This window comes from Colletotrichum phormii (genome assembly GCF_030913505.1).
Source record: "Colletotrichum phormii strain CBS 102054 chromosome Unknown BDP81scaffold_13, whole genome shotgun sequence".
Classification (NCBI taxonomy): Eukaryota; Fungi; Ascomycota; class Sordariomycetes; order Glomerellales; family Glomerellaceae; genus Colletotrichum; species Colletotrichum phormii.
The window spans coordinates 870,744-894,779 of NW_026851455.1; the positions used below are offsets into that span (position 1 = coordinate 870,744).

Sequence of the window (24,036 nt, forward strand, 5' to 3'; positions counted from 1 at the left end):
AGGTGACCTCAGGTTTTGACGAGACAATAGCTTCGCTTCTAATTATTAGGCACAATTCAAGGCAGCCTTCACTACACGGATATTTGCAACAAGAACTAATGAAAAGGGCGCATTTGTTTGGCAGAACGGCCGCATCAGGCCTCTTCATTGTGTGTTTGGAAAACACTACAAAACACTACCGTATCTTTACAGAAACCTCAACAACTAGCCAACCCTGCGCGTAGAAACAACAGACCCAAAACGCCGCCAATGCATTGCCCCTTTTGACTCCTCCTATTGAGCTGAAATCCTGAGGTAAAGCATTCTTCGCTAGAAAACACAATGATTCAGAGCCACTCACGCCAGGAAGCTGGCACTCACTCCCCTTCTGTCCTTCTTGAGCGGCGAGAATGACTTCTTGCCAAAAGCACCAGCGTTTCGCACCATGCTAAGGTGAGTCTTGCCGAGAGCTCTGCCGGCACCCAAACCAACCTTGCCAGGCCGCTTGGTAGCAGCGGGAGGTACCTCGCCATCGTCATCATCAAAGAGCGTTGCTGATTCACCACCCAGCTTGCGCTTCTTCTTCTTGACTTCCTGTTCGTCCTTGCCAGCAGCTACAACCTTTGCAGGAGCCACGTTCTCTGGCTCGTCAGCGTTAGGCTCCTCTAACACCTGCTCAAGAGGAGCACTTGATGTATTATGAGGTTTGTTGACCGCAGATGAGACCCCTTGCACAGACACGTTTGGTGATGTTTCTGTCAAGGCCTTCTTTGGTCGGCCACGAGGCTTCTTCGATTCACCATCGGTCTTGGATTTCGGCTTTGCTTTCGTCGTCTTGGTGAGAGCAGGTTTATCCGCGGACTCTTCGTGCTCTTCAAGCTCCTCCAATTGTTCCGGCGCATCCTCAATCTCCACATCGGCCCCAGCATTCACCTCGACCTCTTGCGAATGAGATTGGTGGGATAGAGGGATATAGCTGACATCAGCTTCCTCATCCTCTTCGGCGACTGCATCCTCGACATTGAGCGTCTTCGACTTGGCCAGGAAAGGAGTGATGGAGAACAGCGACTTCTCGCCTAACATCGTTTGCTCAAGGCCCTTCTTCTTAGCAGGGCGCCTACCGCGAGTGATGTCTTCTGGCGTACCAAGGCTCATGTCGTTCATGGTGACCTCTTCAACTCTTCGCTTCTTGCCGGCCTGCGCCTTCACGCCTCCCGCACGCGCAGGAAGCTGTGCACTCGGTATAGCTGCCGGTCGAGCAACCAACTCCGCACGCACTGCCTTCAACTCTTCCTGGGCGTTGCGCAACTTGGACTTGACTGTGTCTAGGCGCTGTTCGAGCATCTCTTTCTGTGTCTGGGCCTCGGATAGAGCCATATCATGCTCCTTTCGTAGCTTTTCTCGCTCCCGCCTCTCGATGGAAAGCATCTTCTCCATCTCTTGGATCTTTTGAGTCGATTCCCGTTTCGCCTTCTTGTTCTCTTGTCCGGCCTTTGCGGCTGAGACAGCAGTCTCAAGCTCTTCCTGCAATTGTTCCTTTTCACGCCTTTCCGTCGTCAGCTTCTTCTCGGCGTCCTTGAGTCTATGCCGCAGTTCGTCTTCGGCTGATTTGTCGCCCTCCGCTTGTGCCGTCTGCTGTTCTCGTGCTCGTTTCTCGGCAGCCAACTCTACTTCAGCCATATTTAGCTGACGCTCTAGTTCCAGTTTCTCGGCGATGACATTTTGCTGGTGGGCGACTTGTGACCGTAGGTGCTCCAGTTCAGGCTTCATGGCATTCACCTCCCGAGAGAGAGCAAGCTTCTCTGCTAGCACTTTCGTAGAATCTTGAGACAGGCTATTGAGAGATTCGAGTTCGGCCTGGCACATTCGAAGTTAGGATAATTCGTCGGGCGTTGCCGAATCGGCGTTCACACCAACCTTGATGTGACCAAATTCCCTCTTCTGAGCCTTGAGCTGCGTGTCTTGGTCGCGATTTGTCGCTTGTAGTGATTCGAGGTCACTGCGCGTTTGGTCGAACTTGTCGGACAACTGGTTAATTTGCGCCTCCCTTTCGGCAAGCTGCTCGCGTAATGTCGCGTTCTCGTCGAGAAGGACTTGTTTTGTGACCTTCTGTCTTCGCGTGTCTTCCTCTTTGACAATGAGCTGTGCTTTGTGGATGTGTTGCTGGTGTTTCATCTCGAGCACGTGAGCCGCGGCGGCCCTCTGTACGAGTAGTTAGAAATAGGCCCTACTATGCGAATCGACTGCTAGACTTGCCTCTTCCGAGTCCATGTTCCTAGTTTTGCAAGGCATAGTGGCGGTGTTTGTGCAGTTGCTTCTGCGCTGAAAGCGCGTCGACGCGTCGAATTAGGGGGCCCCTAAAGAGGTGGTGTGTTTCTGGAAGCCAAGATGCTGTGGTTTCCAAGTCTTTCTTGACCAAAATGCGCGACAGTATGGATGCCCGCGCGTGAAACGATTAAGGTTGGCGATGTCGACGTTGAGATGGTGGTAGGTGTGTTTGGGTTGACTTTGAAATGGAGTACCAATTGGCAAGGTAAACATGGTTCCCAAAGTGGTTAGTCCGTCAACGCCATGCCCCCCGCTCCAGGCTGGTTGTCTCCACAATTCTGAACTGCGCTGATGTCTCGGTAAGCGGTTCAGGGGTGATGTGACAGGAAAAGTACCTAAGGGAAAGTCCAGGGCACCCGACGTTCTCCCGTACGGGGAAATCCAATATCCGCTTCCGACCGAGCCACCTCACCCCTTCCTCTACGGCATCCTCCTTACTTAAGTAAGCCAAGATCGGAACGGTACGTGAGCGAGCTTGCGACTTGACCCACTTATCTGTGGATTGTCTGTCGCTGTTGAGAGCTGTCCAGTTCGAGCTGTTGAAGTCCAGTGTGCAGCATCTCGACACTTGCGGTGCGCACCAATTCGTTACGCAAGCCCGACTTCAATTTCACCCGAAACGGCCAATTGGCCACACAATCAACCCTTCGATCGTCTCCCGAGCTCTTGTTGCGCCTATTTCACCGACGCATCCCTCAAAATGCACTTCCTTCGCTCCCTCGTAGCGGGAACCTTTCTCGCTGCCGGTGCCTTTGCAGCCAAGAAGACCCCCGAAGAGCGGTTCAACGATTTCCACGCAAAGGCTCTCACCTCGTCCCCAATCAAGCTTGCCGATACTAGCTACAAGTCTTTGACTTCTGCTCCCCGCGATTACACCGTTGCCGTCCTTCTGACAGCTCTCGAGAACCGATTCGGCTGCCAGTTATGCCGGGAGTTCCAGCCGGAATGGGATCTTCTGGGTAAGACCTGGACCAAGGGCGACAAGAAGGGCGACTCGCGCCTTCTCTTCGGTACTCTCGATTTCTCTGATGGCCGTGAGGTCTTCATGTCGGTAGGCAAACCCAGGTTCAAAGCAGGTGACACCAGACTCGGCCAAGAACTAACACGACCACTACCAGCTCGGCCTCCAAACCGCACCCGTCCTGCTCCTGTTCCAGCCCACCATCGGCCCTCACGCTGTTGCTGCCGCCGATCCTCTGCAATATGACTTTACCAGCGGGTGAGTTACCTGCTCGGGAACTGAATGCTCAACAGCATAAGCTAACAGTAAATCAGACCTCAGTCTGCTGAGCAGGTCCATGCCTGGCTGTCGAGACACCTTACTGACCGACCCCACCCTCCGGTGAAGCGCCCGATCAACTGGATGCGATGGATTTCTAGCATCACCATCGTCCTTGGTCTCGGCACTGTCCTCGTCACTGCCTCGCCTTACATCCTGCCTGTCATTCAGAACCGCAACTTGTGGGCCGCCATCAGTCTCATTGCCATTCTACTGTTCACCAGTGGCCACATGTTCAACCATATTCGCAAGGTTCCCTACGTGGCTGGAGATGGCCGGGGTGGTATCAGCTACTTTGCCGGTGGTTTCCAGAACCAGTTCGGTCTGGAGACTCAGATCGTTGCCGCTATCTGTTTGTCTATCCCTCTCCACGTCAAGTCCAAATGCTAACTAAAAGTAGACGGTGTCTTGGCTTTCTGTGCCATCTCTCTCACCGTCAAGGTGCCCCGCATCGGCGACAACAAGAGACAGCAAGTTGCTGTTCTGGCTTGGGCTGGTGTCCTGTTCATCATGTACAGCTTCCTTCTCAGCGTTTTCCGCATTAAGAACGGCGGCTACCCCTTCTCCCTGCCTCCTTTCATGTAAGGATGCTATTTGACAAGCCGGCACTATCGGAAGCGACCAACTGCGCTGGCAACTTCTCGTCTGGCCCCGAGTTGTTCGCTAGGATAGCCATACCTTGCCAATGGCCAAGAGGCCCAGTGTCACCATCGACACAAATGTAACATAGCGGAAAGAGGGTCATCAGAAGCTCATAGAGAGGGTGATCTGACGTGGCAAAAAGACATTCCACGAGTTGAACTACAAAAGCATTGTAACACATTTTGCCGCCCCTTTCGGTGTTCGTTCACTGTTGTTCCAATGAGCGAGACATAGGATGCATAGCTTGAGCCTGGTGTGCAAGTCCTCCTTCAATATGAAGGTGCCATGGCTCTAAGCGGATTTTTGTCTTTTGAATGAGATGATAAATCGTCTTTGTCTTTGTATTGACCCTGAATGATCTGTCCTTGTCTGCCAGCTTCTTCCAAGCCCCCTTCTGGAAGTTGGCCTGACGCTTTTTGTTTCTCTTTCGGATGCTGCCTCAAGATGAAGTAGTCTCGACCTGACATTGGAAGCCAAACCAGAATCTCCCACTCCGAGAGTGAACAACAGATAGGCCAGATGGCTTAACCGTCGACTCTTCAAAATGGCCCACATTTCAGCGTGTTTGGCTTTCATGTAAAGCGATTCGCAAACGTCGAGAAATCTTAAGCAGGGTTCATGATGCTGAGAGTCTTAGCTTTCCTTTGGCCAGGTGACCTTTTGACAGATCGATGAGTCTCAGGGCCTTTGACTTTAGTAATGCTGACGGTTGTCTCCTTCCTAATGAGGTCGAGCCCGGGGCGGCATGACAGCATTTTAATCTCAATGAATTGTCTCACCATCCGGGCTTTTGTAGGTGAATAGAGGAGGTTTCATCCGGCGGCATCTGACCAATTTACAGTTGGAGTACATAGCCAAGCCACGAAGTCAGGATCGGAGTTTTTAGCCGGCCAAGGAGAAATCAAGCACTTAGCACAAGGATCGCCCCCTCGCTGATCTGGGATTATTGCCGGCTAAAATGACCACTACCACCCTAGCTCGTAACACTTTATTTTGTCTTCAGGAACTCTGGAGGGACAAACCACTTCAGTTGGAGCTGGTCATTGGCTACTTCATCTGCCTCTCTTATGTTGTAGTACTATTTTGCCCCGAAGGCTCCGAGGTGCCTTGGACCATCAAACTCCCATCTCGCAATGTAATTCTTCGGACAACAGCGATTTCTTGAATAATGTTCACATAACTCATGCTTCATTTCTCGTTGACTTATCTGTGGGTTTGTTACATAACACATTTCCAACAGCAAGAGGAGAGGAATAGGTGAAGACCACCGGGGAAGGCAAATGAAGCGCAGGGAATCCCAGAGCATCGAAACTTCCCCATTTACAGCTCGCCATTACAGCACCTGTGCCGAACCTAGTGGGGAGCTGACGGTTTCCGGTTGGAACGGCCCGTCTTTGAGAGACTCTGTGGACTTGTATGGCACCATCACTCACCCACGGTTGGGGTTATTTGTGAAGAATAGGAGATCTGCCCTCGAATGGTCGAAGCGGAGGTTGATCTGACGAGGTCACATTGTCTAATATTGCAAATACCACAATGTTCTGAGTGCTCTAACCACCGGTCACTTTAATGCTAGACTTGCAGTCCAATCATCGCTTGACCATTAGATGAAGTCGTCAATCTGGCGGTAGACATCGTTACGAGAACCCTTGATCGTGAGGTACTAGGTGGACACCGAGTAGCAAAGACTTTCTCTGACTGCCGTCATGAGAGTGTTCATCATCTTGCCCATTCGAGCCGCCCCCTTGGATAGACATTTTTGGTTCGGAGGCTTGAGACCGAAATGAATACAGCCACCGGGCCTGGTGCCTGATTAACGTTACTCGGAGGTTATGGGATGAACAAGACGTGAGACTTGGGATATTGTCCATCTTTCTAGATATCATTGCTGTGGATAAATAGTCTCATGTCTCCCGATATATCCATAGCTCTCATCACAAAGACCTTAACATCACTACTGCAGAGCTCGCCATCTCAAGACAGTCATTCATCAAGATGAAGTTCACCGCCGCTACGTTGGCAGCCTTGGCCACAACGGCCATTGCTGCCCCTTCCCAGACGATCAAGGAACAGCCTCGACAAGCCGCCTCTGCTTGCTCCGCCAACGTCTCCCTGGACGCAAAGACCAACGTCTTCTCCAAGTACACCTTACATCCCAACAGCTTCTATCGTGCCGAGATTCAAGCTGCCGCCGCAGCAATCTCGGACAGTACGCTCAAGGCCAAGGCCCTGAAGGTTGCTGATGTCGGCTCCTTCCTCTGGCTGTATGTTGAACCCCAAGACCTATAACCCTTCTTCGAGCAACATGGATACTGATGCCGCAGGAATACAGTGACACCATTGCCAACATCCAACGTCTCACGCCCGCCATCGCCGACGTTCCCTGCAACAACATCCTCGGCCTGGTCATCTACGACCTCCCCGGCCGCGACTGTGCCGCCAAGGCTTCCAACGGCGAGCTCAAAGTCGGCGAGCTGAACCGCTACAAGACGGAGTACATTGACCCCATTGTCAAGATCCTCAAGGCGAACCCCAAGACCGCCTTTGCTCTCGTCATCGAGCCTGACTCCTTGCCCAACTTGGTCACCAACGCCAACGTCGCGAGTTGCCAGGCGTCGGCCTCGGGCTACCATGATGGCGTTGCGTACGCCATCCAGGCTCTTAACCTTCCCAACGTTGTCATGTATCTCGATGCTGGACACGGAGGTTGGCTTGGGGTAAGTTTTTGATCACCACCATAACCCGCGTGATATGTTCTTGTTCTATCTTGCTTGCTTGTCATCATCATGTTGCTGACTTGTTTATAGTGGAATGAAAACCTCAAACCCGGTGCCGAAGAGCTCGCCAAGGCATACAAGGCTGGCGGCAGCCCCTCGCAGCTCCGAGGCATCGCGACCAACGTTGCGGGATGGAACTCTTGGTAAGTCTAGCTCATATCCTTAAACACTGAGGAGTAGCAGCAACAACTACAGAGACATTTCACTGACATGATGTACTCACAGGGACGCCGAGCCCGGCGAATTCGCAAACGCCCCAGACGGCCAGTACAACAAGGCCCAAAACGAGAAGAAGTACGTCACCCTCCTCGGCGCCGCGCTCCAGACGGCCGGCATGCCCAACCACGCCATCGTCGACACGGGCCGCAACGGCGTCCAGGGCCTCCGTCTCGAGTGGGGCGACTGGTGCAACGTCAACGGCGCCGGCTTCGGCCTCCGCCCCAGCGGCAGCACCGGCCTCGAGCTCGCCGACGCCTTCGTCTGGGTCAAGCCCGGCGGCGAGTCCGACGGTACCAGCGACTCGAGCGCCACGCGCTACGACTCGTTCTGCGGCAAGTCGGACGCCTACAAGCCGTCTCCCGAGGCTGGCACGTGGGACCAGGCTTACTTCGAGATGCTGCTCAAGAACGCCAAGCCTGCTTTCTAGACAGGGAGGGGAAGGCTTCACTACTCGTACCATGTTGGCCACAGCGAGTGCCTTCAATCATGGGGAAAAGGGGCTACCTCTGCAGAATTTTCTCTTCCACACATGACCAAGCTACATTCTCAGTATATATATACAATGTCAAGTCTTCATATATCTATGGCATCAGGCCCTACTCTATGTGACGAAGTGGGAACACGGGATTTTGAAAACGTAGTGACCAAAAAGTATATTAGAACGAGACTCGGCCGTTACGTCTCACGCCACGAAGGGCAACCTGCGTCTTCTAATAGCGCTTGACTAATGTCGCGTACCACATGGGGGACAGCAGTTGCCATAATCCCAAGTCTGCAGATATCGTGTTGTAGTACAGGCTTTCACAGTCATCACTCAAGGCATGGTTGGTACGATTGTGTGCTGACCAAGTCAACATCACGAGTTGAATGAACGAGAAACAGGATTTTTTTGAGTTTGCCAGGATCTTTTGATTTGGGCGTTACGGGTTCATGTCCGAGTCCTTTCGTGGGCTACCTATAAGCCAGCCATGCAGTCTCATCCCCAATTTTTCACAAATCGTTTTGACCCTGCGCATCCCGAAAGACATAACGAGGAAGCCAGCCTAGGACGCCCGCCATGATCTACCAAGAGAGCCCTTTCCCCACCACACTTCGTCACCATCATCGCATAACCCAGAGAGAGAGAACAGAAGAGAGCTTCACGCCCGTTTATGCTCTCGACATGACACCCCAGGCACGGATGATGTTGTCGGTGTAACCGGCGAACAGGGTCTGGCCATCGGCGGACCAGGCCAAGCTCACGCACTCGGGCTCGCGGCTCTTCTTGCCGACAGCGGTGAACTCAGGCTTGAGCTCATCAACCTTGCTCTTCTTCTCAAGGTCGAAGATGATGATGCTGCTGGCGGTAGCAGCGCAGAGCCAGTAGCGGTTGGGGGAGAAGACAAGGGCGTGGATCTCGTCGTTGGCGTTAAGGGAGTAGAGGTGCTTGGACTCGTTAAGGTCCCACAGCATGGTGGTACCGTCCTTGCCACCGGAGGCGCAGAGGGATCCATCGGGGGAGATGGTGACGGTGTTGATGTAGCCGGTGTGGCCGATGTGGTCAGTCTGCAGCTTGCAGGTGCTGAGCTCCCAGACCTAGAAGTTTGCCATTGTTAGCCATACTGATGCGTACGGAATTTTTCAAAAGGCAAAAATAAAAATCGGAGGTGCGAGATCAGGGCAAATGGTGAATAGTGGTCTCATGGCCTGCACGGCAGGCTCTGAAGTAGCAAATACTTTGGTTGCAAACATCATGTCGAATCGAATTGTTGTGACGATTTCTCCAGGAAAAGCAGATACGGGGGGGGGGGTGCTTGAAACTAACCTTGACGAGCTTGTCCCAGCCAGAGGAGACAATGACGGGGTTCTGGGGGTTGGGGCTGAAGCGGACGCAGGAAACCCACTCGGAGTGACCCTTCTCGGAGATGGTGTACTTGCAGTCACCGAGGGTGTTCCAGAGCTTGATGGTGCGGTCGCGGGAGCCGGAAACGATTTGTCTGTTGTCGGCGGAGAAGGAGACGGACAGAACGTCGTTGGTGTGGCCGACGAAGCGGCGGGTGGTGGTGCCAGTGGCAAGCTCCCAAAGGCGGAGAGTCTTGTCCCAAGAGGCAGACAGGGCGTAGGCGCCGTCCGAGGAGATAACCTGTTTTCCTTCCCATCAGCCCAGAGTTCCCAGTAATCCTAGCCCAGCAATAGAGGGCGGAGGAAATTTTTCGTAAAAATCGGAGGGGTTCGAGAGACGTACGCAGTCGGAGACGATGTGGGAGTGGCCCTTGAGGGAGCGCTTGGGGTAACCGTACTGGGACTCGTCACGGGTGAGGTTCCAGATGATCAGAGTCTTGTCACGGGAAGCGGACAGGAGCATGTTGGGGCTGGCGAAATGTTAGCGATCGTTGTCCTTCGATATTCTTGGCCTCCTCCTCCCCCCGCCGGCGCCACTGTGCAGGGCTTCCGAGTCGTTGCTCATTTCGAAGAATCCCGTCCTTCTCTCGAAAATCAACTTCGGCGGCAGCGGTAGGCAGGTAGGGAGGATCGGAAGTGAAGAGGAATATAGGAATAGCCGTACTTCTCCATGGAGGTAGCCAGGCTGGTGACCCAGCCATTCTGCAAAAAGCATCGCCGTCAGCCTCAAGCACAAAGCAAAAATGACCGGCGCAACGCAGCGGCGTGCGGGCAAGTAAGACGGCAGCAACTTACGTGGCCCTCGAGGGTACCCTTGAGAATCAACTGCTCAGCCATTGGGAAGTGAGGCAATCAGGTCGATTGAGTGGTGAGGGAAAGGTAGAAAGATTGGAGTTGATTCTGAGCGTCACGCCTTTGACCCTTGGGGAGCTTGAGCTGAGATTCCGGATTTTGGGTGTGGGTGAAAAAAATTAGCAAACTTCGCTTAGGGCCTGGCAGGTGGAAAGAGCGCCAGCCTTGCTCCTGCTGCGTTGGGTGTGGGCCACCGAGGTGGGGCTGGGGCCAATGGGGGCCGTTCGTGGCTGCGCTTCCTCTGAACTGCTCGCACGAGGCTGATTGGCCCCATATCAGAACAGTACATTAGTACCTGAGGTGCTGTGGTAGGTAGGTAGTAGGAATGAAGGCCAGGTCCATTATTCCGGGTCCCTTATGGGAAGTTCAGTTTTGCATGTCACTCGCTGCAGGGGCTCGCAGAATGCCACCTACTTACCTTAGGCCGTCAACGTAACAAGACCATGACTGAAGTCTCTCCCACAGATGTGGTCCCCATGAGCTCAAACTTCACTCTTGCATTTCGAATCAAACGCCCACGCTGCGCACCCAGACCTCTCATGGCAGCTGTCGTATTCTTAGTCTCTCAACCTGAATCACAAGATAGGCTGAAATGCGGGAAGCTACTGTTGAACGCTCTGGTATTGTCGAAAAAGCTAAGAGTAATCTTGAGGAATCGCTTGCGGCCTATGCAGAGTCTCTCACGCCTTTGCCTCTGTCCTTGCGGTCGCTTTAAAAAGTGTTCAAACCCGGTGGTCGTGTGGTCCTCCTGCCTCAGTGGCCTCATTCTCAACCTGGAAGTGAGGTAGTTTGTTGTAACCCGTCCATACGATAAAGTACCCAAACGCCTTGCTGAATGCATGCCCCTTTCCCAAAACGATCAATTTCTGTGTCTGCCTTGACTGGCACCCGACACACTCGCCTCTGCAACCCAACCCCATCAGTTCTGATCATTGCCCATCCTTTTTGAATACGGGCCCGTCCTCTGAAGCACCGGACTCGCGCTTTCGGCCTCTACCGAGAGAGGATGACTAGCTTTGCCCGGCGGCTCGTTTGCTCTGTCGCTGTACTTCCCTACGCGAATGCCGGGCGTCCGAGTTGACAATCATGCTATGATCGGCAATTTCGAGTTGTTGGCCGGTTGCGCCGCCTTCCTTTTTGACGAAACCTTCCATAGCGGCTGCCCATAGCGAATAGCGCTCCTTGGTCATGGGATCGCGCTCCGACAGAGATCTGATTTCCTTCTGCTTTCGGACCTTTGCTGCCCTCACCAGGCCTCGTAGGGCCTCCTCGCCTTGCTTCGAAGCCTTGGCCGCCTCTTCCCTCGTCTTCTGGGGGTCTCGACCGTTGTCATCTTCCTTGGGTGTGTATTTGTAGGTATGTTTGCTGGGAAAGTCGGGGAAGGACTTTGGTATGTACGGCTTGGCTTCCTTCTCGGCCTTGCCGCTCAGCTCTTCGCCAAGGAGAGGTAAGGTTGTGTACGCATCTGGATCATCGACCAACGGATTGAAGTATTCTACGTCTAGCTTCGCCTTTGGTACGGGATGACGAACGTGGGGCCGCATCGCCTTCGTCTTCAGAGTGTAGCGTCGCATTGTAGACTCGAAGTCGGCCGGGGTCGGCTGCTCCCGTCGGGCAGCAAGGGCGAGACGTTTGGAATCAGCGATCATAGAGGCCATGTCTGGACGTAGAGTCAGCGCCTACGAGCATCAGTATTCACAAGACCTTTGGTCATCTCACAGGTCTCTACGGCCCCCAAGAAGCCCTGCATCGCTTCCGGGGTAGCGGAGTCAAAGCCAACTTGCTGCAGTGCCAGTCCTATACTCCTTTCGAGACCACTTTTTGCTTGGTAATCCAGAGAAGGAATGGTGACTTTGGTCGCGCCTGGCAGGTTTGGCTCTTCATCGTCGGCGGTAGGAGGGCTGTTAGGCGCGTCGTTGTTCGTCTTTTGCCGTTTAATGCTTGGGTTCTCGTCTTCGCTAGACGAACTCCGCTTGATCGGAGTCGTTGCCGCGGAAGGTGAAGACATGGCCGACGTCGAACAGAGCTCGATGGAGGTGTGGTACGGCGATGTCGCAATGCACGCGCGGATGTCGAGGACAGGAGAAGTTTCGGGCGCGTCTGCAGATCCAGGCAGAGTAAAATGCGACGATAAAGGATATGACGCGCTCTCGTATTGTTGGATCCGGGCCTGGGGTAGAAGAAGGCGCGATGTCGGTATAAGGAGGTTGTTTGAGGTCCGAGATTCGAGATTGTTTGCGCCTCGGACGGGAGGTGCAGATGGAGCTACCTTGCGCGCATGGGTACGTACCGACAATTGAGGAAAAAATGGGATTTGGTATGCGGCTCTTTTTCTGTCTTTCTGGGGGGCTCGGCAGTTGCTCCGCGGCTGACCATCCACTGAAATCAGACTTGAATCCACCTTTTAGCGCCTGAAGAGGCTCTGCACCAATCGTGCTTCTCAGTGGAATAGGTACCCTGAAGAAACGACATGGATGGGGATGGAATACCTCACTTGCTTCGAAGCCATCTATCTCTTTCTTAAGCCCAACATTGGTGTTATTCCGTGTCGAGTACTTACGTACGACCTGGTCTCGCAAGACACGACATCTTTCAGCTAACTACCCTAGTGACATGACTTCTGCTTTACTTGTAATTGAGGTGTGGTCTTTGAGCATTGCTGTCGTTCACTCCATGCACTCTCATCACTGTCCTAAAGACGTACTGCCTTATTCGTTCAAAGTTCCACCGAGCCATAGAGAAAACTGGACTTATAGCAACCTGCTCGTTATTTATTCTTAAGCCAACAGGCGCATATGTACAATAAGAGAACTTTTGTACTTCGTATCCATATCTTACTTACCCTACCCAGTCTAGGTAATTAATTCAGGGAGACCCATCTCAGCCAGCCTGTGCTCGCTTTCTTATCTGAGTCAAGCGCCTCAATTCACCCCTTTCATAAGGTAGTCCAACAATAGACTTCCTCATACTATCTACTAGCGTTCATTTACCTCCAGTTCAAAAGGCAATTCTTATCGCTTTCTTTTGTTTACGTTGTTGTCTTTGCTTTCCCAACCCTTTTCAACCTGATCAGGGCGTAACTTCAACTTTGCGCCTGGCGGGAACACCAAACAATATCGCTCACTCATTGACCGGCGAATACAACGATGCAGGACATTGAAACCCTCCGCAATGGAGGCTATCGCGGCCAAGGTCTGCAAAAGCTCAAAATCACCAGCACTTTGGACCAATTCCCCTCAGGAATCTTGGACTTGGCCGAAACCCTCGAACATCTGGACCTCTCTGGGACTGGCATTTCTGTCCTCCCCGATGACTTCAGCCGGCTGCGCAAGCTCAAGGTGGCCTTCTTTTCCGACTGCCGGTTTGCCATATTTCCCAAGCAGCTGTCAGAGTGTCCCGAACTCGATATGGTGGCATTCCGCTCCAACGGCATGACCGCCATCCCAGAAGATTCCTTGCCACCTAAGCTACGTGGCTCATTCTTACAAATAACCGCATCGAGGCACTGCCTCAGAGCATCGACCGTTGCTCCCGACTCCAGAAGTGCATGCTTGCCGGCAACAGTCTCACGAGCCTCCCGGATGAGATGGTGGCCTGCAGCAAACTTGGCCTACTTCGTCTGTCCGCCAACAACTTCTCTGACTTGCCAAAGTGGCTGTTCGAACCCCCCGAACTCGCCTTTCTATCAGTTGCTGGCAATCCCTGTTGCTCCGTTAGTCTCGAGGAAGAGCTCGCTCTGCTACGCAAGGTGAACTGGGAGGATGTTGTGATGAGGGAGTTGCTGGGCCACGGAGCGTCTGGCGACATCTTCAAGGCGCGGTGGATGCTCGCTGACTCGGTGGTAGAGGAGGTGGCCGTGAAGCTGTTCAAAGGGGAGGTGACAAGCGATGGAACACCTCTGGATGAAATGGGCGCCTGTTTGGCAGCAGGATCGCACGATAACCTCATCAGCACGTTGGCCAGCATCCAGGGCCATCCAGAGAAGCACGGTCTCATCATGCAGCTCATTCCACCCCACTACCAGAGCCTAGGCCTGCCGCCTTCCTTGGAGACTTGCACTCGAGACCGGTACGAGCCAGGCAAGAAGTTGTCAGTCAAAGTTGTCCTTGAGCTCTTGAGTGGTGTTGCCGCAGCTGCTCTTCATCTTCACAGACGAAAGGTGTCTCACTGCGATCTGTATGCGCACAACATTCTCTTCAACGACGACGGACACGCTCTGCTGGGCGACTTTGGGGCAGCGACGATCTACGAGCACCTCGGTAGATTCAACTTTGAGAAGCTGGAGGTGCTTGCATTCGCTCACCTCATTGATGACATGCTTGGGGTTGTTCGCGTCGAGGATAGTGATGGCAGACAGCAGACTCTGCAAAGCTTGCGGGAGTTGCACACTCGCTGCTCCAGCTCAGTTGTCTCTGAGAGGCCTACCTTTGCCGACGTGGACGATTCTCTCAGAGCCTTGGGTTGAAACTCAATAGCCCGAAAAGGCGATTTCTGTTGTCCCGGCTTTTAGGTTTCATGCGGTAAGATATACGAGCCAGGTCCAAGAGAGGTTTCTGAATCTTCAAGAGAAAGTGAATAAGTGGAGTCTCTATAACGATTAGGCGCGAGATAGACAACGGGAATGAGACATGGAGCTACTTATAGAATTAGACACAACCTAGACTTAGACGCATTTAGAGATCAAGTAGGTCAGGCTGCTTCTAAATTGTTGAACTTTGTATTCTTCCTCATTCAACTTTCTAGATGATGACTGCCTAGGTATGTCGGCCTCTCATATTCTACACTACGCTGGTCCTCCACCTCAAAGTGAGCAGATCCAGGGTCCCACCTGTTCTAGCCCTACCTGACCCCTCCCGCCTACGGCTCCCTCCGCTATTCGTAGGCCGCTAGCTCCCCGCTGGACCCACCGCCAAATCGGACAAGAGCCGATTCGAGCAGGCACGGATTGCCCTGCGCTTTAACCCTCAGTTGCCCGATTGCGGTCTCGCCCAATTCTGAAAGACTCACTTGTCCCGGCGCAGAGCTCATCCACATTTCGAGTGCGAGACTCCGTACATATACATACACCGCCGACGACCCAACATAACTTTACGACGACTAATCAGAGAGCTCTCGGCCTCCTTCCCTTTCTCGCTTGCCGAACTTACCATATCCTCACTTCCCTCATCGTACGGCCCATATCCTACGCACCACAAGGCAGTGAACTGATGAAGACTGCAGCATTTTGTGTACTGGCAACGGCGGCATCTTGATTGCATCTCACATTTTGGTTTCCCAATATTGATTATGCTGCTGGGATAACGTGTTACACTTCAACCAACGCCAGTCAGCATATTCGATAGCAGGAAAGAAGAGGTCTTGATCACAACATCGCCTTCAACATCACCTGACACTCATCACTCGGTCTCCGTCACAAGTCTGGCTCCGGCTTAGCCCCCGCCAAGATGTTTCCTTTCGATGCGACCGCCATGCCCACGCTACCAACGCGCAAGGGTCTGCTGGTGGTCGACTTCAATAACGATTTCCTGTCTGCCGACGGCGCCCTACCGGTCACAAACGGTAGCGAGCTGGTCACACGCACCCTGGAGCTGGTCAAGGCCTTTCGCAAAGTTGGCGACGTTATCTGGGTGCGCAGCGAGTTCGAGAAGTATCGCCTTGCCTCGGCAGAACAGATTTGGGCTACCGACAAAATCCCAAAGCTCAAGATTCCCGAGTCTCGCGCTAGAAGAAAGATTGCATCTAAGAAAGAGCCCGAAGAAAATTTTGATGCCGATCCGGAGGCTTTCCTCAGCCAGCCCGGCCCCAAAGTCGTCCGTTCTGGCACTCCTGGTGCCGATTACCCCGTCGCCGTCAAGGAAGCCATCGGCAAGAGGGATATCAACTTGACCAAGTCACATTACTCAGTCTTTTCCTCCGGCCAGCTGCTGCAAATGATGCGCGTCAAGTTCATCCATGAGCTTTATATTTGCGGATCCCTTGCCAACATTGGCGTCCACGCCTCAGCTATGGATGCCGCCACGTTCGGTTACTCCATCACTTTAGTCGAGGACTGTTGTGGGTTCCGCTCCGAAGTGCGTCATTCCGCTTCCGTAGGGAAGCTTGTCGATGTGACGGGCTGCGAGGTATTAGAGAGCGATGCTGTCATTAAGGGACTGCAGCCGAAATCCGAGTCAAAGCCTGCCTCGTCATCACCCGTCGTACCCAAGAGAATCGCGGAAGCCAGTGGTGGCCAAACGCCGCCCTCGGCTGATTCGTATAAGAGCAAACTCGAAGAGCAATTGGCCAAGCTTTCAATCAACAGTTCAAACTCCTCAAAAAGCAAGCCTTCCATCTCACGCCCACGCCGAGACTTGGGAGGTTCAGGCTGTGCAACCGCTTCTGATATTTTGGAAGTTGATGACAATGCAGACGCAGTACAGACGGACCAGGGCGGTGACTCACCCGACAAAGAGGTTCACAAACGACCAAAGAGACCAACGGCAGGCAAGGGGAGTCTTGAAATAGAAATCGACACAGATTCGGTACCGGAGAAAACACCTTTAAAAAAGCAGCAACTTACCAAGACAATCGCCGACGAGAAAGCATCCTCCACGTCCGACATCGAACTCGAGCCAGACTCGAGCCCAGAGTTAAAGCCAGGACCAGCCAAAAAGCCTGCTGCCATGGACGACACCATCGAGGTCGATGACTCACCGCACGCTACCGAACCTCTTTGTGAGGGTGACACCACCGTCATTAACAACATACTCCCTTCTGCCTTGGCCGAGGGCATCTTCGAGAAGATCAGAGACGAGGTCTCATGGCAGAGAATGTCCCACCAGGGCGGGGAGGTCCCTCGACTGGTCGCTGTCCAAGGCGAAGTAGCCGACGACGGCAGCATGCCAGTATATAGACATCCATCAGACGAATCGCCCCCTCTCTTCCCCTTCACCCCTACAGTACAGAAAATCAAGGCAGAGGTCGAGAAGGAGCTCGGACACCCGCTGAATCACGTCTTGATTCAGTTCTACCGCAACGGCACCGACTACATCTCTGAACACAGCGACAAGACCCTCGATATCGTCAAGGGGTCGTACATCGCCAACGTCAGCTTGGGTGCAGAGCGCACGATGGTGTTTAGGACTAAGAGGCGGGACAAGGACCCGTCCAGCACCGCGACACCGTCGGGCGAGACCTCTCTGCAGCGACAGGTTTGCCGCGCCAAGCTGCCGCATAACTCACTCTGCCGCCTGGGCCTGGTGACGAATGGTCGATGGCTGCACGCCATCCGCCAGGACAAGAGAACGGACCGAGACAAGACGCCTCCCGAATTGGCTTTCGACGGGGGACGTATCTCCCTCACCTTCAGACAGATTGGCACCTTCTTGGATCGAGATAGCACTCTTATTTGGGGTCAAGGGACCACCAGCAAGACCAGAGAGACGGCCCAGCCCGTCATCAATGGTCAGTGTCCACAGGCAGTCGACATGGTCCACGCCTTTGGCACGGAGAACCACTCGTCCGACTTTGACTGGAACAAGTACTACGGCAAGGGCTTCGACGTCCTCCACATGAGCACCTCGCCGCGTCTCTCCGCCTCGGCCGATCCCGTCGTCAACATGCGTATCGCCCTGATACTGGCCGAGTACGGCATTTCGTACGCCAAAGGGAGCATATCTCCTTCCTTCAACTGGAAGGACAGCAATGCCGGCGACAAGGACACAACGGCTGTTCCCGCATCGCTGCCGATCCGTTTCGTCGACAATGACGTTGCCAAGTCAACAGTTCAGGGCGAGTTGGCCATCATGCTCTACCTGGATTCAGTACACGGATCAGGAAAGAAGGGAGCGTCAGATAGACCGCAGCCCGATATCGCGAGAATCTTCGCCCGTTTCCAGGATGGCCTCGCGCTCCTGGACAAGTGGCGAGGGCTCGAAAAGGATAGCGAATCAGGGAAGCGCGACCTCGCCCCCTTGAAGCGAGAGCTTGCCATTTGGGAGGGATACGCAGGCGAAGCCGACTTCATTGCAGGCCCGAGTATCTCGTTGGCCGATTTCGCCGTATGGCCAGTGTTGCACGTCATTTTCCAGGATGCCAACAAGGAAACTCTGGAAGCGAACAAGAAGCTGAAGGCGTACTACGAGAGAATCAAGTCCACCAAGTCTGCCACAAAGATCCTTGATGGAAACCAACCTGATACCATAGAGGCTGTATCGGTGAACCAAAAGACTGGAGGTGTGGCCGAGACATCGCGACCGAGTAAGAGTCTTTCAGGCAAGGAGTCGCAGAAAGACTGAGCTACAAAGGCGGGAGCAGGGACATAGGGGGCGAAGCTTTCAGATAGCGGACACCGCATTTTTTCATAACTTGGAATAGTTCAATGTAGACTTTTCAGCCATGCATAATACTTCTTTCCCCAAAGCCTTGACTTTCTTTGTCCAGAACGAATTTGTTACCATGGATACATAACTTCACTAACTGTCACAGTCATATGTGAACAAAACACGTGTTCAAGACCGTATTTACCTGCAGCTGCAATTTCTATTTCCACCATCTCGTTGAGGATGGTCAAGTTTTGTCAACGCTGGTTGGTCTGTAAGTTCCCCCAAAACGATGCATATGCAGTTTGGAGGAGTGGGTAATCTCGTGGATATAGGACCCGTATTTGATGTGAAAATCAATAAGGCTGGAACAATGAGACCGAAATCGTTCTCGCAAAGCCAAACTCGTCAAAAATGCCCCCATAGAACGCCGTAAAGGAAGAAGAGATCCCGTGCCCAGTGCCCTTTTCAAGAACGAGTTTCCGCGACCTATAAGCTCGTCGGAGCTGGTCTCATCCCATCACTTAAGAGGAGTGGACGTCCCACGGCAAGGGGTAAGTGCCCACCCAGTCGGCCACCTCTGACCTCAACTGAACAATCTCGGGATCGTTCTCACCATCACCGAGATGCTGCATGTAGTGTCTCAGCAGACCGGGCTTCTTCTCTCCCTTCTCCTCGGCCGTCTTCTTGGCGCTCTTGTTGACGCGAATGGCGATGGTGACGGCACGGTCAATAATGTCGGCCACGCGGCTGAAGTCCTCTTCGGAGAAAGCTCTCGTCGTCATGGCAGGCGTACCGATGCGCAATCCACCAGGCACAAGTGCTGACTTGTCACCTGGTACAGTATTCTTGTTGGCAGCAACACCAACCAGCTCCAGCACACGCTCAACACGGCTGCCATCGATGCCCTGGGGCTTGAGATCCACAAGGATAAGGTGGTTGTCGGTGCCGCCAGAGACGATGCTGTAGCCCAAGCCTCCCTTCTCCTTGGGAGCACCCAGTCGCTGGGACAGTGCCTTTGCGTTGGCCAGGACTTGAGACTGATAGGCGCGGAATTCAGGGGCTTGGGCCTGCTTCAAGGCAACGGCCAAGGCGGTGATGGTGTGGTTGTGAGGACCTCCCTGGTGGCCGGGGAAGACGGAGGCGTTAATAGGACCCTCGAGGTTATACATTTCGTCCTCCTTCTTAGCGTTTTGGCGACGCACTCCCTTACGGAAGAAGATCATGGCGCCACGAGGTCCTCTCAGACTCTTGTGACTTGTCGTAGTAACGATATCGGCGTAGTCGAACGGGCTGGGCATGACCTTGGCCGCGACCAGACCGGAGATGTGGGCCATATCGGCCACGAGGTAAGCGTTGGTCTTGTCGCAGACCTCGCGGAATCGCTGGTAGTCGATCAAACGGCTGTACGCGCTAGCTCCTGCGACAATGATCTTGGGTCGGTAGAGCATAGCAAGCTCCTCCAACTTGTTGTAATCAATCTGCCCAGTGGCCTCATCCAATCTATAGGGGACCGTCTCGAAGTACTTGGAAATGGCGGAGATCTTCTTAGTCGGTGTCTGGTAGCCGTGCGACAAGTGACCACCGTGGGGCAGGTCAAGACCCATGAGGCGGTCATGGGTATCCATTAACGCCGAGTAGACGTACAAGTTGGCCGGCGCACCGGACAGAGCTAGAGGAAGGTGTAAGCAAATAAGTAGGAAGCGGGATCCTGTGCTGTCAAGTAAACGCACCTTGCACATTGACACCCCATTGCTTAGGGTCGAGACCGAACGTATCAAGAGCACGCTGCTGGCAGAGACGCTCTGACTGATCGATAAATTCGTTTCCGCCATAATATCTTGCGCCAGGATAGCCCTCAGAGTACTTGTCTTGGAGAGAATCTTAGCTTCTGTCGCATTTTAAGCCGGCAAGGGACCTACTCTGCATTACACTGCCCAAGGCATCGAGCACAGCCTGGGAGGTGAAGTTCTCTGAGGGAATGAGGTTGATGAAGTGCTTCTGTCTGGTTTTCTCCTATGTATGTCCAACCATGTCAGCGGGCATGCCCTATAGGAAGCATTGTCGGCGCGCAAGCCTGCGTGCTGGGGAGCTATGGACGGGTTGAGTGGGCTCGTACCTTTTCGATGATGTCGTAAACGGCGGGGTCGGCCTGCTGAAGCTTGGCTGCTAGCAGCTGTTGCTTGTAGAGTTAGTCGAGAGACATTTCCAGGTGTATCGAGGCGCAATTGGGGTAGCGATGCGCACCTGTTGCTGGCCCTCCAAGCTCTTGGTCGAGATGAACCTCCTCACGCCACCTGCGCTAGGGACTGACGCCGCCCTCGGTAGGAAGCGGGAAGCACGAGCTGTGCCTCGAACTGCTGGAAGTGACATGACGCCGGCGTGACAAGAGAACTGTGAAGTGAGAATATTAATGGCTCGTTCCAATAGTCGTTGGGAATTTTGAAGTAGACAGGAGGGTATGTAGGAGAATAAGTTGGAGGATGAGACAGAGAAGGTGGCGGCTAAGGAAGGAAGGCGGACGACGTACCGGTGTATAAGGTAGGGACGGGGCTTACAACTACAAACCAATTGACACAGCTAACACAATGCCATGATGTAGTGGCGGCGGGCGTGCACAGGCATTGGGGGACCGCGGTACATAAGGACCTGGGGGATTGGGGGTTTCGGGGGACGACTGCCGCAGCTTCAGGCGGAATGTGACCCGAGCAGAAGGCGGGAGACGAGGCAAAGCAAAGCGCCCGGTGTGGTGGCCGAGCTGCTCAATGCTGTGTTGGTGGTTGGCGGTTGGAGCCGGGGTTCGGCTCAACTTCCGACCTCGCACTCGTCGTCCGTCGCGCACTGCGTTCCAACTTCCAACCACCTCATGGTACTCCGTACCATCCTGCGCTCCGCGCTGCGCGCTTATCAGTGCTTATCGCATCGGCCCATCGTTGTGGGACAAGAAACACACCTAATAAGGCACTGATATCATTCAAGACTGTCACCCGTGGAAAGCTGAGAACGTTAAGCAACCCGCGCACGGGACCCCTCGGTAGAGACCCGCCGCGCTTGCCCCAGCCCCACACTCTCTACCCTTTTTCAAGGCCGCGTTGTGAGTTTGATTTTCTCCCTTTCTCTTCTTCTCTTCCTTACAACTAAATTGGAGATGACGAGCACGCTTATTGTCACATCAGCTCTTCCGCTTCGGCGGGTGCATGATGAAATGTTCTGGCGTCCTCACCACCTTTTTTTCAGGACAATATGAAACAATCTGATCCAATCCATGTTGTGCTTCTTTATTTTGTTTCTGTTTGGTTTTTTTTCCTCCGTTCTAACTCGACGGTCGACGCGACGGACACGGTTTGAGAAGTATTCTTCCAATCCGTCCCGTTCCTCTAGATAGAACAAACATTGTTTAAAGACGTGCCTCGGAGCACAATCGGGGACGGGATCCTGGCAAGTGCTACGGACCTTTCCGAACGATGAAGCATCATGTTCGAACTACCGACTGTGAAGAACCCGTTCCATCGTCAGCAACATATGTCGAAAAAACGATGACAGACAGCCCATCAGTCTTTCGTTCGCTTTCCAGTCTGATTTTGTATGCCAAAACCACACGGTGGCTGCAAACAGACTGACATCATCTGATGACCCGTCGATGGAAAATTTGAGCAGCTGCAGGCACTCAACCGAAGTCGATCCAAATGGGATAAATGGGTGCTGGTATCCAACCATTACCTCTTGCTCTACGCCACCCTCTGATTCCTGCAGGGTAAAATTGTTTGAACATATCCTCAAGTTCAAACAAAGCAAACATTAATTTGCCCTGCAGTCCCATATGGTGGTGGTCAATGCTTGATGACCGGTGATAGTCAGTCGGTGTATGACGCTTAGACTTCACCGAGAAAGAGACGAGCCGTTTGGTCCATTTGGTGAACGATTCTGAGAGGGGTTGAAAAAGGGTATCTATCGTCAGACATGACCAGGAAAATGTCACGAGGACTCTCATGAATATGTAGAACCGTAAAAGAATTGCTGCTACTCATTTTCGTTCCCGTAATTTGCCATGTCATCGATTTCCATTTTTCAATGCTACATGCCAAAGCCCTGCTGCGACAATAGGGACAGTAGGACGTAAAAAAAGAAGACCCAACCCGATGACTCCGAATGCAGCCGCCTAAGGACCGAGATCGATCGTGATCATCTATTTGGCCTCCTCCTCGCCCTCGCCCAACAAAGCGTTTCTCTTCGCCGTCTGTCTCTCCACCTTGCGCTCGCGGGCAGCCTTGGTCTTCGCGCGCTTGGCGTCCATCTCGTCCTTGAGGGCCTTCTCGCGGGCCTTCTCGGCCTTGGCACGGTGAATCTGTAGGGTATCCGGCGTTAGCCCACCACTCATCTCCAATGCTGCAATCCAAAGGTATAGCTGGAGCGAGACTTACGTGCTCAACGAGAGCACGCTTGTGCTTGAAGGCGTTACCCTTGCTGGAGTGGTAAAGCTCGTGGTAAAGGTGCTTGTCGATCTTGCCGGAAGCACGGTACTTCACCAGCAGACGGCGAAGGACACGGAGGCGGCGCATCCAGAGGACCTGGCTGTATTGGGAATCAGTATGAATCACTGCCAGATTTGTCAAATCGGTCCGCGAGTCGGGAAACTTGTGGGAATCGTTGTCGGACGTTTAGGGGAATGCCCAAGTCATATCCCAAAAGAAACCTCCAACAGCGGACCGATTGATGGGAATGGTGTCGACGAACCTGGGCATACGGGCCTCAGCGGTACCCTTGCGCTTACCGAAGCCACGGTGGCGACCGATGCGGCGGGCCAGGTTCAGCTCACGGGCACGGGACCGCGAGTGCATGGTGACGGGCTTGCGGATGATGAGGCCATCGGCGACGAGCTTGCGGATGGTCTGGCGAGAGTTGGCGTTGGAGATCTCGTTGACCTCGTTGGGGTCGAGCCAGATCTTGCGCTCACCGCAGCCGATGACCGACGCGGCAAGGCGCTTCTGAGTTCGCAGATTGACCCTGTGAAGACATTGGACATCAGCAATTTGTCCTTGGTGATGGGAGAAAACAAATATCGTCGCCCCGACGTCGAATTGTTGGATGCCGTCGTCGGTTTCGTCGCCCCCGCGTGTCCCGGGCTTCGAGAGACCCTGAATAAGGCTTGCCCAATGCAGAAGGCGACACAGATCGATTTGGGCTCGGTGGAAGAATGGTGCAGTGCTCGTATCGTGATAACTTACATCTTGAATGCTGTCCTAGTCGATGGTCGTACCTACCGGGGGAGTCGAGGGTGTTGAAATTTCGAGAGGGGTGACAGGAGGCCAATTTTTCTGAAAGGCGAAGTGTGAGAGCAGAGTCGGGGCTGACTCTGTGTGGGCGATGTGGGGCGATGGGTAAGCGAGCCCGGAAAAATCGAGGCCACACTTTCGCATCTAGGTCACGTGTCGCCAACGACATAGGCCCTTTGGGGTGTCTTAGGGGCAGATGCACGCAGAGCAGATATACCTCAGGTACTTCCACAACATGTTCAGGGCACTTTAGGAAGATGAGCATTGCTCCGCATGGACCTTTGCCAAAGGTACCTGAGGTACCTCAAAATTAATGTCATCTTTCTACTCTCTCGTAAGCGCAGGCTGTTGTGGACAATTCAAGAATAAGATGGTTCTCGCCGAACTCATTGAGACTGTTTGCACTTTGAATCCACTAGTCATTTCAAGATACAGTAGGTCTGGCATCTCGGTAGCTGCTGCAAGAAGTAAGGCATTGTATGTCGTCTCGCTCATCGCCGTTCATC

The 24,036-nt window shown here is 53.4% G+C and overlaps 9 protein-coding genes across 9 annotated transcripts; 4 read left to right on the top strand and 5 right to left on the bottom strand.

Annotated features, from left to right (window-relative positions):
- Window positions 1-44: 44 nt before the first annotated feature.
- Window positions 45-2,447, bottom strand: BDP81DRAFT_431037 (uncharacterized protein). Its single transcript, XM_060590661.1, has 3 exons — window positions 2,236-2,447; window positions 1,897-2,181; window positions 45-1,836 (listed from the first exon to the last, which is right to left on the bottom strand). Exons 1-3 carry the CDS (start codon window positions 2,269-2,271, stop codon window positions 337-339), a joined length of 1,821 nt encoding a protein of 606 aa, XP_060443827.1. The 5' UTR covers window positions 2,272-2,447; the 3' UTR covers window positions 45-336.
- Window positions 2,448-3,007: 560 nt separating this feature from the next.
- On the top strand, window positions 3,008-4,171 carry BDP81DRAFT_462253 (OST3/OST6 family protein; the record flags this gene model as incomplete). The annotated part of the gene is made up of 4 exons (XM_060593878.1): window positions 3,008-3,358; window positions 3,426-3,526; window positions 3,583-3,938; window positions 3,987-4,171. 4 exons carry the CDS (start codon window positions 3,008-3,010, stop codon window positions 4,169-4,171), a joined length of 993 nt encoding a protein of 330 aa, XP_060443828.1.
- Window positions 4,172-6,223: 2,052 nt separating this feature from the next.
- BDP81DRAFT_491849 (1, 4-beta cellobiohydrolase) lies at window positions 6,224-8,103 on the top strand (the record flags this gene model as incomplete). Its single annotated transcript, XM_060595319.1, has 4 exons — window positions 6,224-6,492; window positions 6,561-6,945; window positions 7,036-7,148; window positions 7,231-8,103. The coding sequence occupies 4 exons, from the start codon at window positions 6,224-6,226 to the stop codon at window positions 7,649-7,651; spliced, it is 1,188 nt and encodes a 395-aa protein (XP_060443829.1). The 3' UTR covers window positions 7,652-8,103.
- A 270-nt stretch (window positions 8,104-8,373) lies between these two features.
- On the bottom strand, window positions 8,374-9,942 carry BDP81DRAFT_450957 (guanine nucleotide-binding protein subunit beta-like protein; the record flags this gene model as incomplete). The annotated part of the gene is made up of 5 exons (XM_060592590.1): window positions 8,374-8,799; window positions 9,029-9,346; window positions 9,449-9,575; window positions 9,770-9,807; window positions 9,901-9,942. 5 exons carry the CDS (start codon window positions 9,940-9,942, stop codon window positions 8,374-8,376), a joined length of 951 nt encoding a protein of 316 aa, XP_060443830.1.
- Window positions 9,943-10,561: 619 nt separating this feature from the next.
- On the bottom strand, window positions 10,562-12,231 carry BDP81DRAFT_377288 (uncharacterized protein). Its single transcript, XM_060586775.1, has 2 exons — window positions 11,677-12,231; window positions 10,562-11,617 (listed from the first exon to the last, which is right to left on the bottom strand). Exons 1-2 carry the CDS (start codon window positions 11,963-11,965, stop codon window positions 10,968-10,970), a joined length of 939 nt encoding a protein of 312 aa, XP_060443831.1. The 5' UTR covers window positions 11,966-12,231; the 3' UTR covers window positions 10,562-10,967.
- A 1,309-nt stretch (window positions 12,232-13,540) lies between these two features.
- On the top strand, window positions 13,541-14,725 carry BDP81DRAFT_431044 (kinase-like domain-containing protein; the record flags this gene model as incomplete). Its single annotated transcript, XM_060590662.1, has 1 exon — window positions 13,541-14,725. One exon carries the CDS (start codon window positions 13,544-13,546, stop codon window positions 14,420-14,422), a length of 879 nt encoding a protein of 292 aa, XP_060443832.1. The 3' UTR covers window positions 14,423-14,725.
- Window positions 14,726-15,401: 676 nt separating this feature from the next.
- On the top strand, window positions 15,402-18,233 carry BDP81DRAFT_323128 (isochorismatase; the record flags this gene model as incomplete). Its single annotated transcript, XM_060584767.1, has 1 exon — window positions 15,402-18,233. The coding sequence occupies one exon, from the start codon at window positions 15,402-15,404 to the stop codon at window positions 18,231-18,233; it is 2,832 nt and encodes a 943-aa protein (XP_060443833.1).
- A 548-nt stretch (window positions 18,234-18,781) lies between these two features.
- Window positions 18,782-20,630, bottom strand: BDP81DRAFT_323179 (serine hydroxymethyltransferase; the record flags this gene model as incomplete). Its single annotated transcript, XM_060584772.1, has 5 exons — window positions 18,782-19,929; window positions 19,991-20,128; window positions 20,180-20,273; window positions 20,377-20,433; window positions 20,505-20,630. 5 exons carry the CDS (start codon window positions 20,628-20,630, stop codon window positions 18,782-18,784), a joined length of 1,563 nt encoding a protein of 520 aa, XP_060443834.1.
- A 1,715-nt stretch (window positions 20,631-22,345) lies between these two features.
- On the bottom strand, window positions 22,346-23,736 carry BDP81DRAFT_47048 (60S ribosomal protein L19). Its single transcript, XM_060594548.1, has 4 exons — window positions 23,483-23,736; window positions 22,992-23,261; window positions 22,679-22,829; window positions 22,346-22,602 (listed from the first exon to the last, which is right to left on the bottom strand). Coding segments are annotated over exons 1-4 (582 nt in total). The 5' UTR covers window positions 23,485-23,736; the 3' UTR covers window positions 22,346-22,443.
- Between the last annotated feature and the right edge of the window lie 300 nt (window positions 23,737-24,036).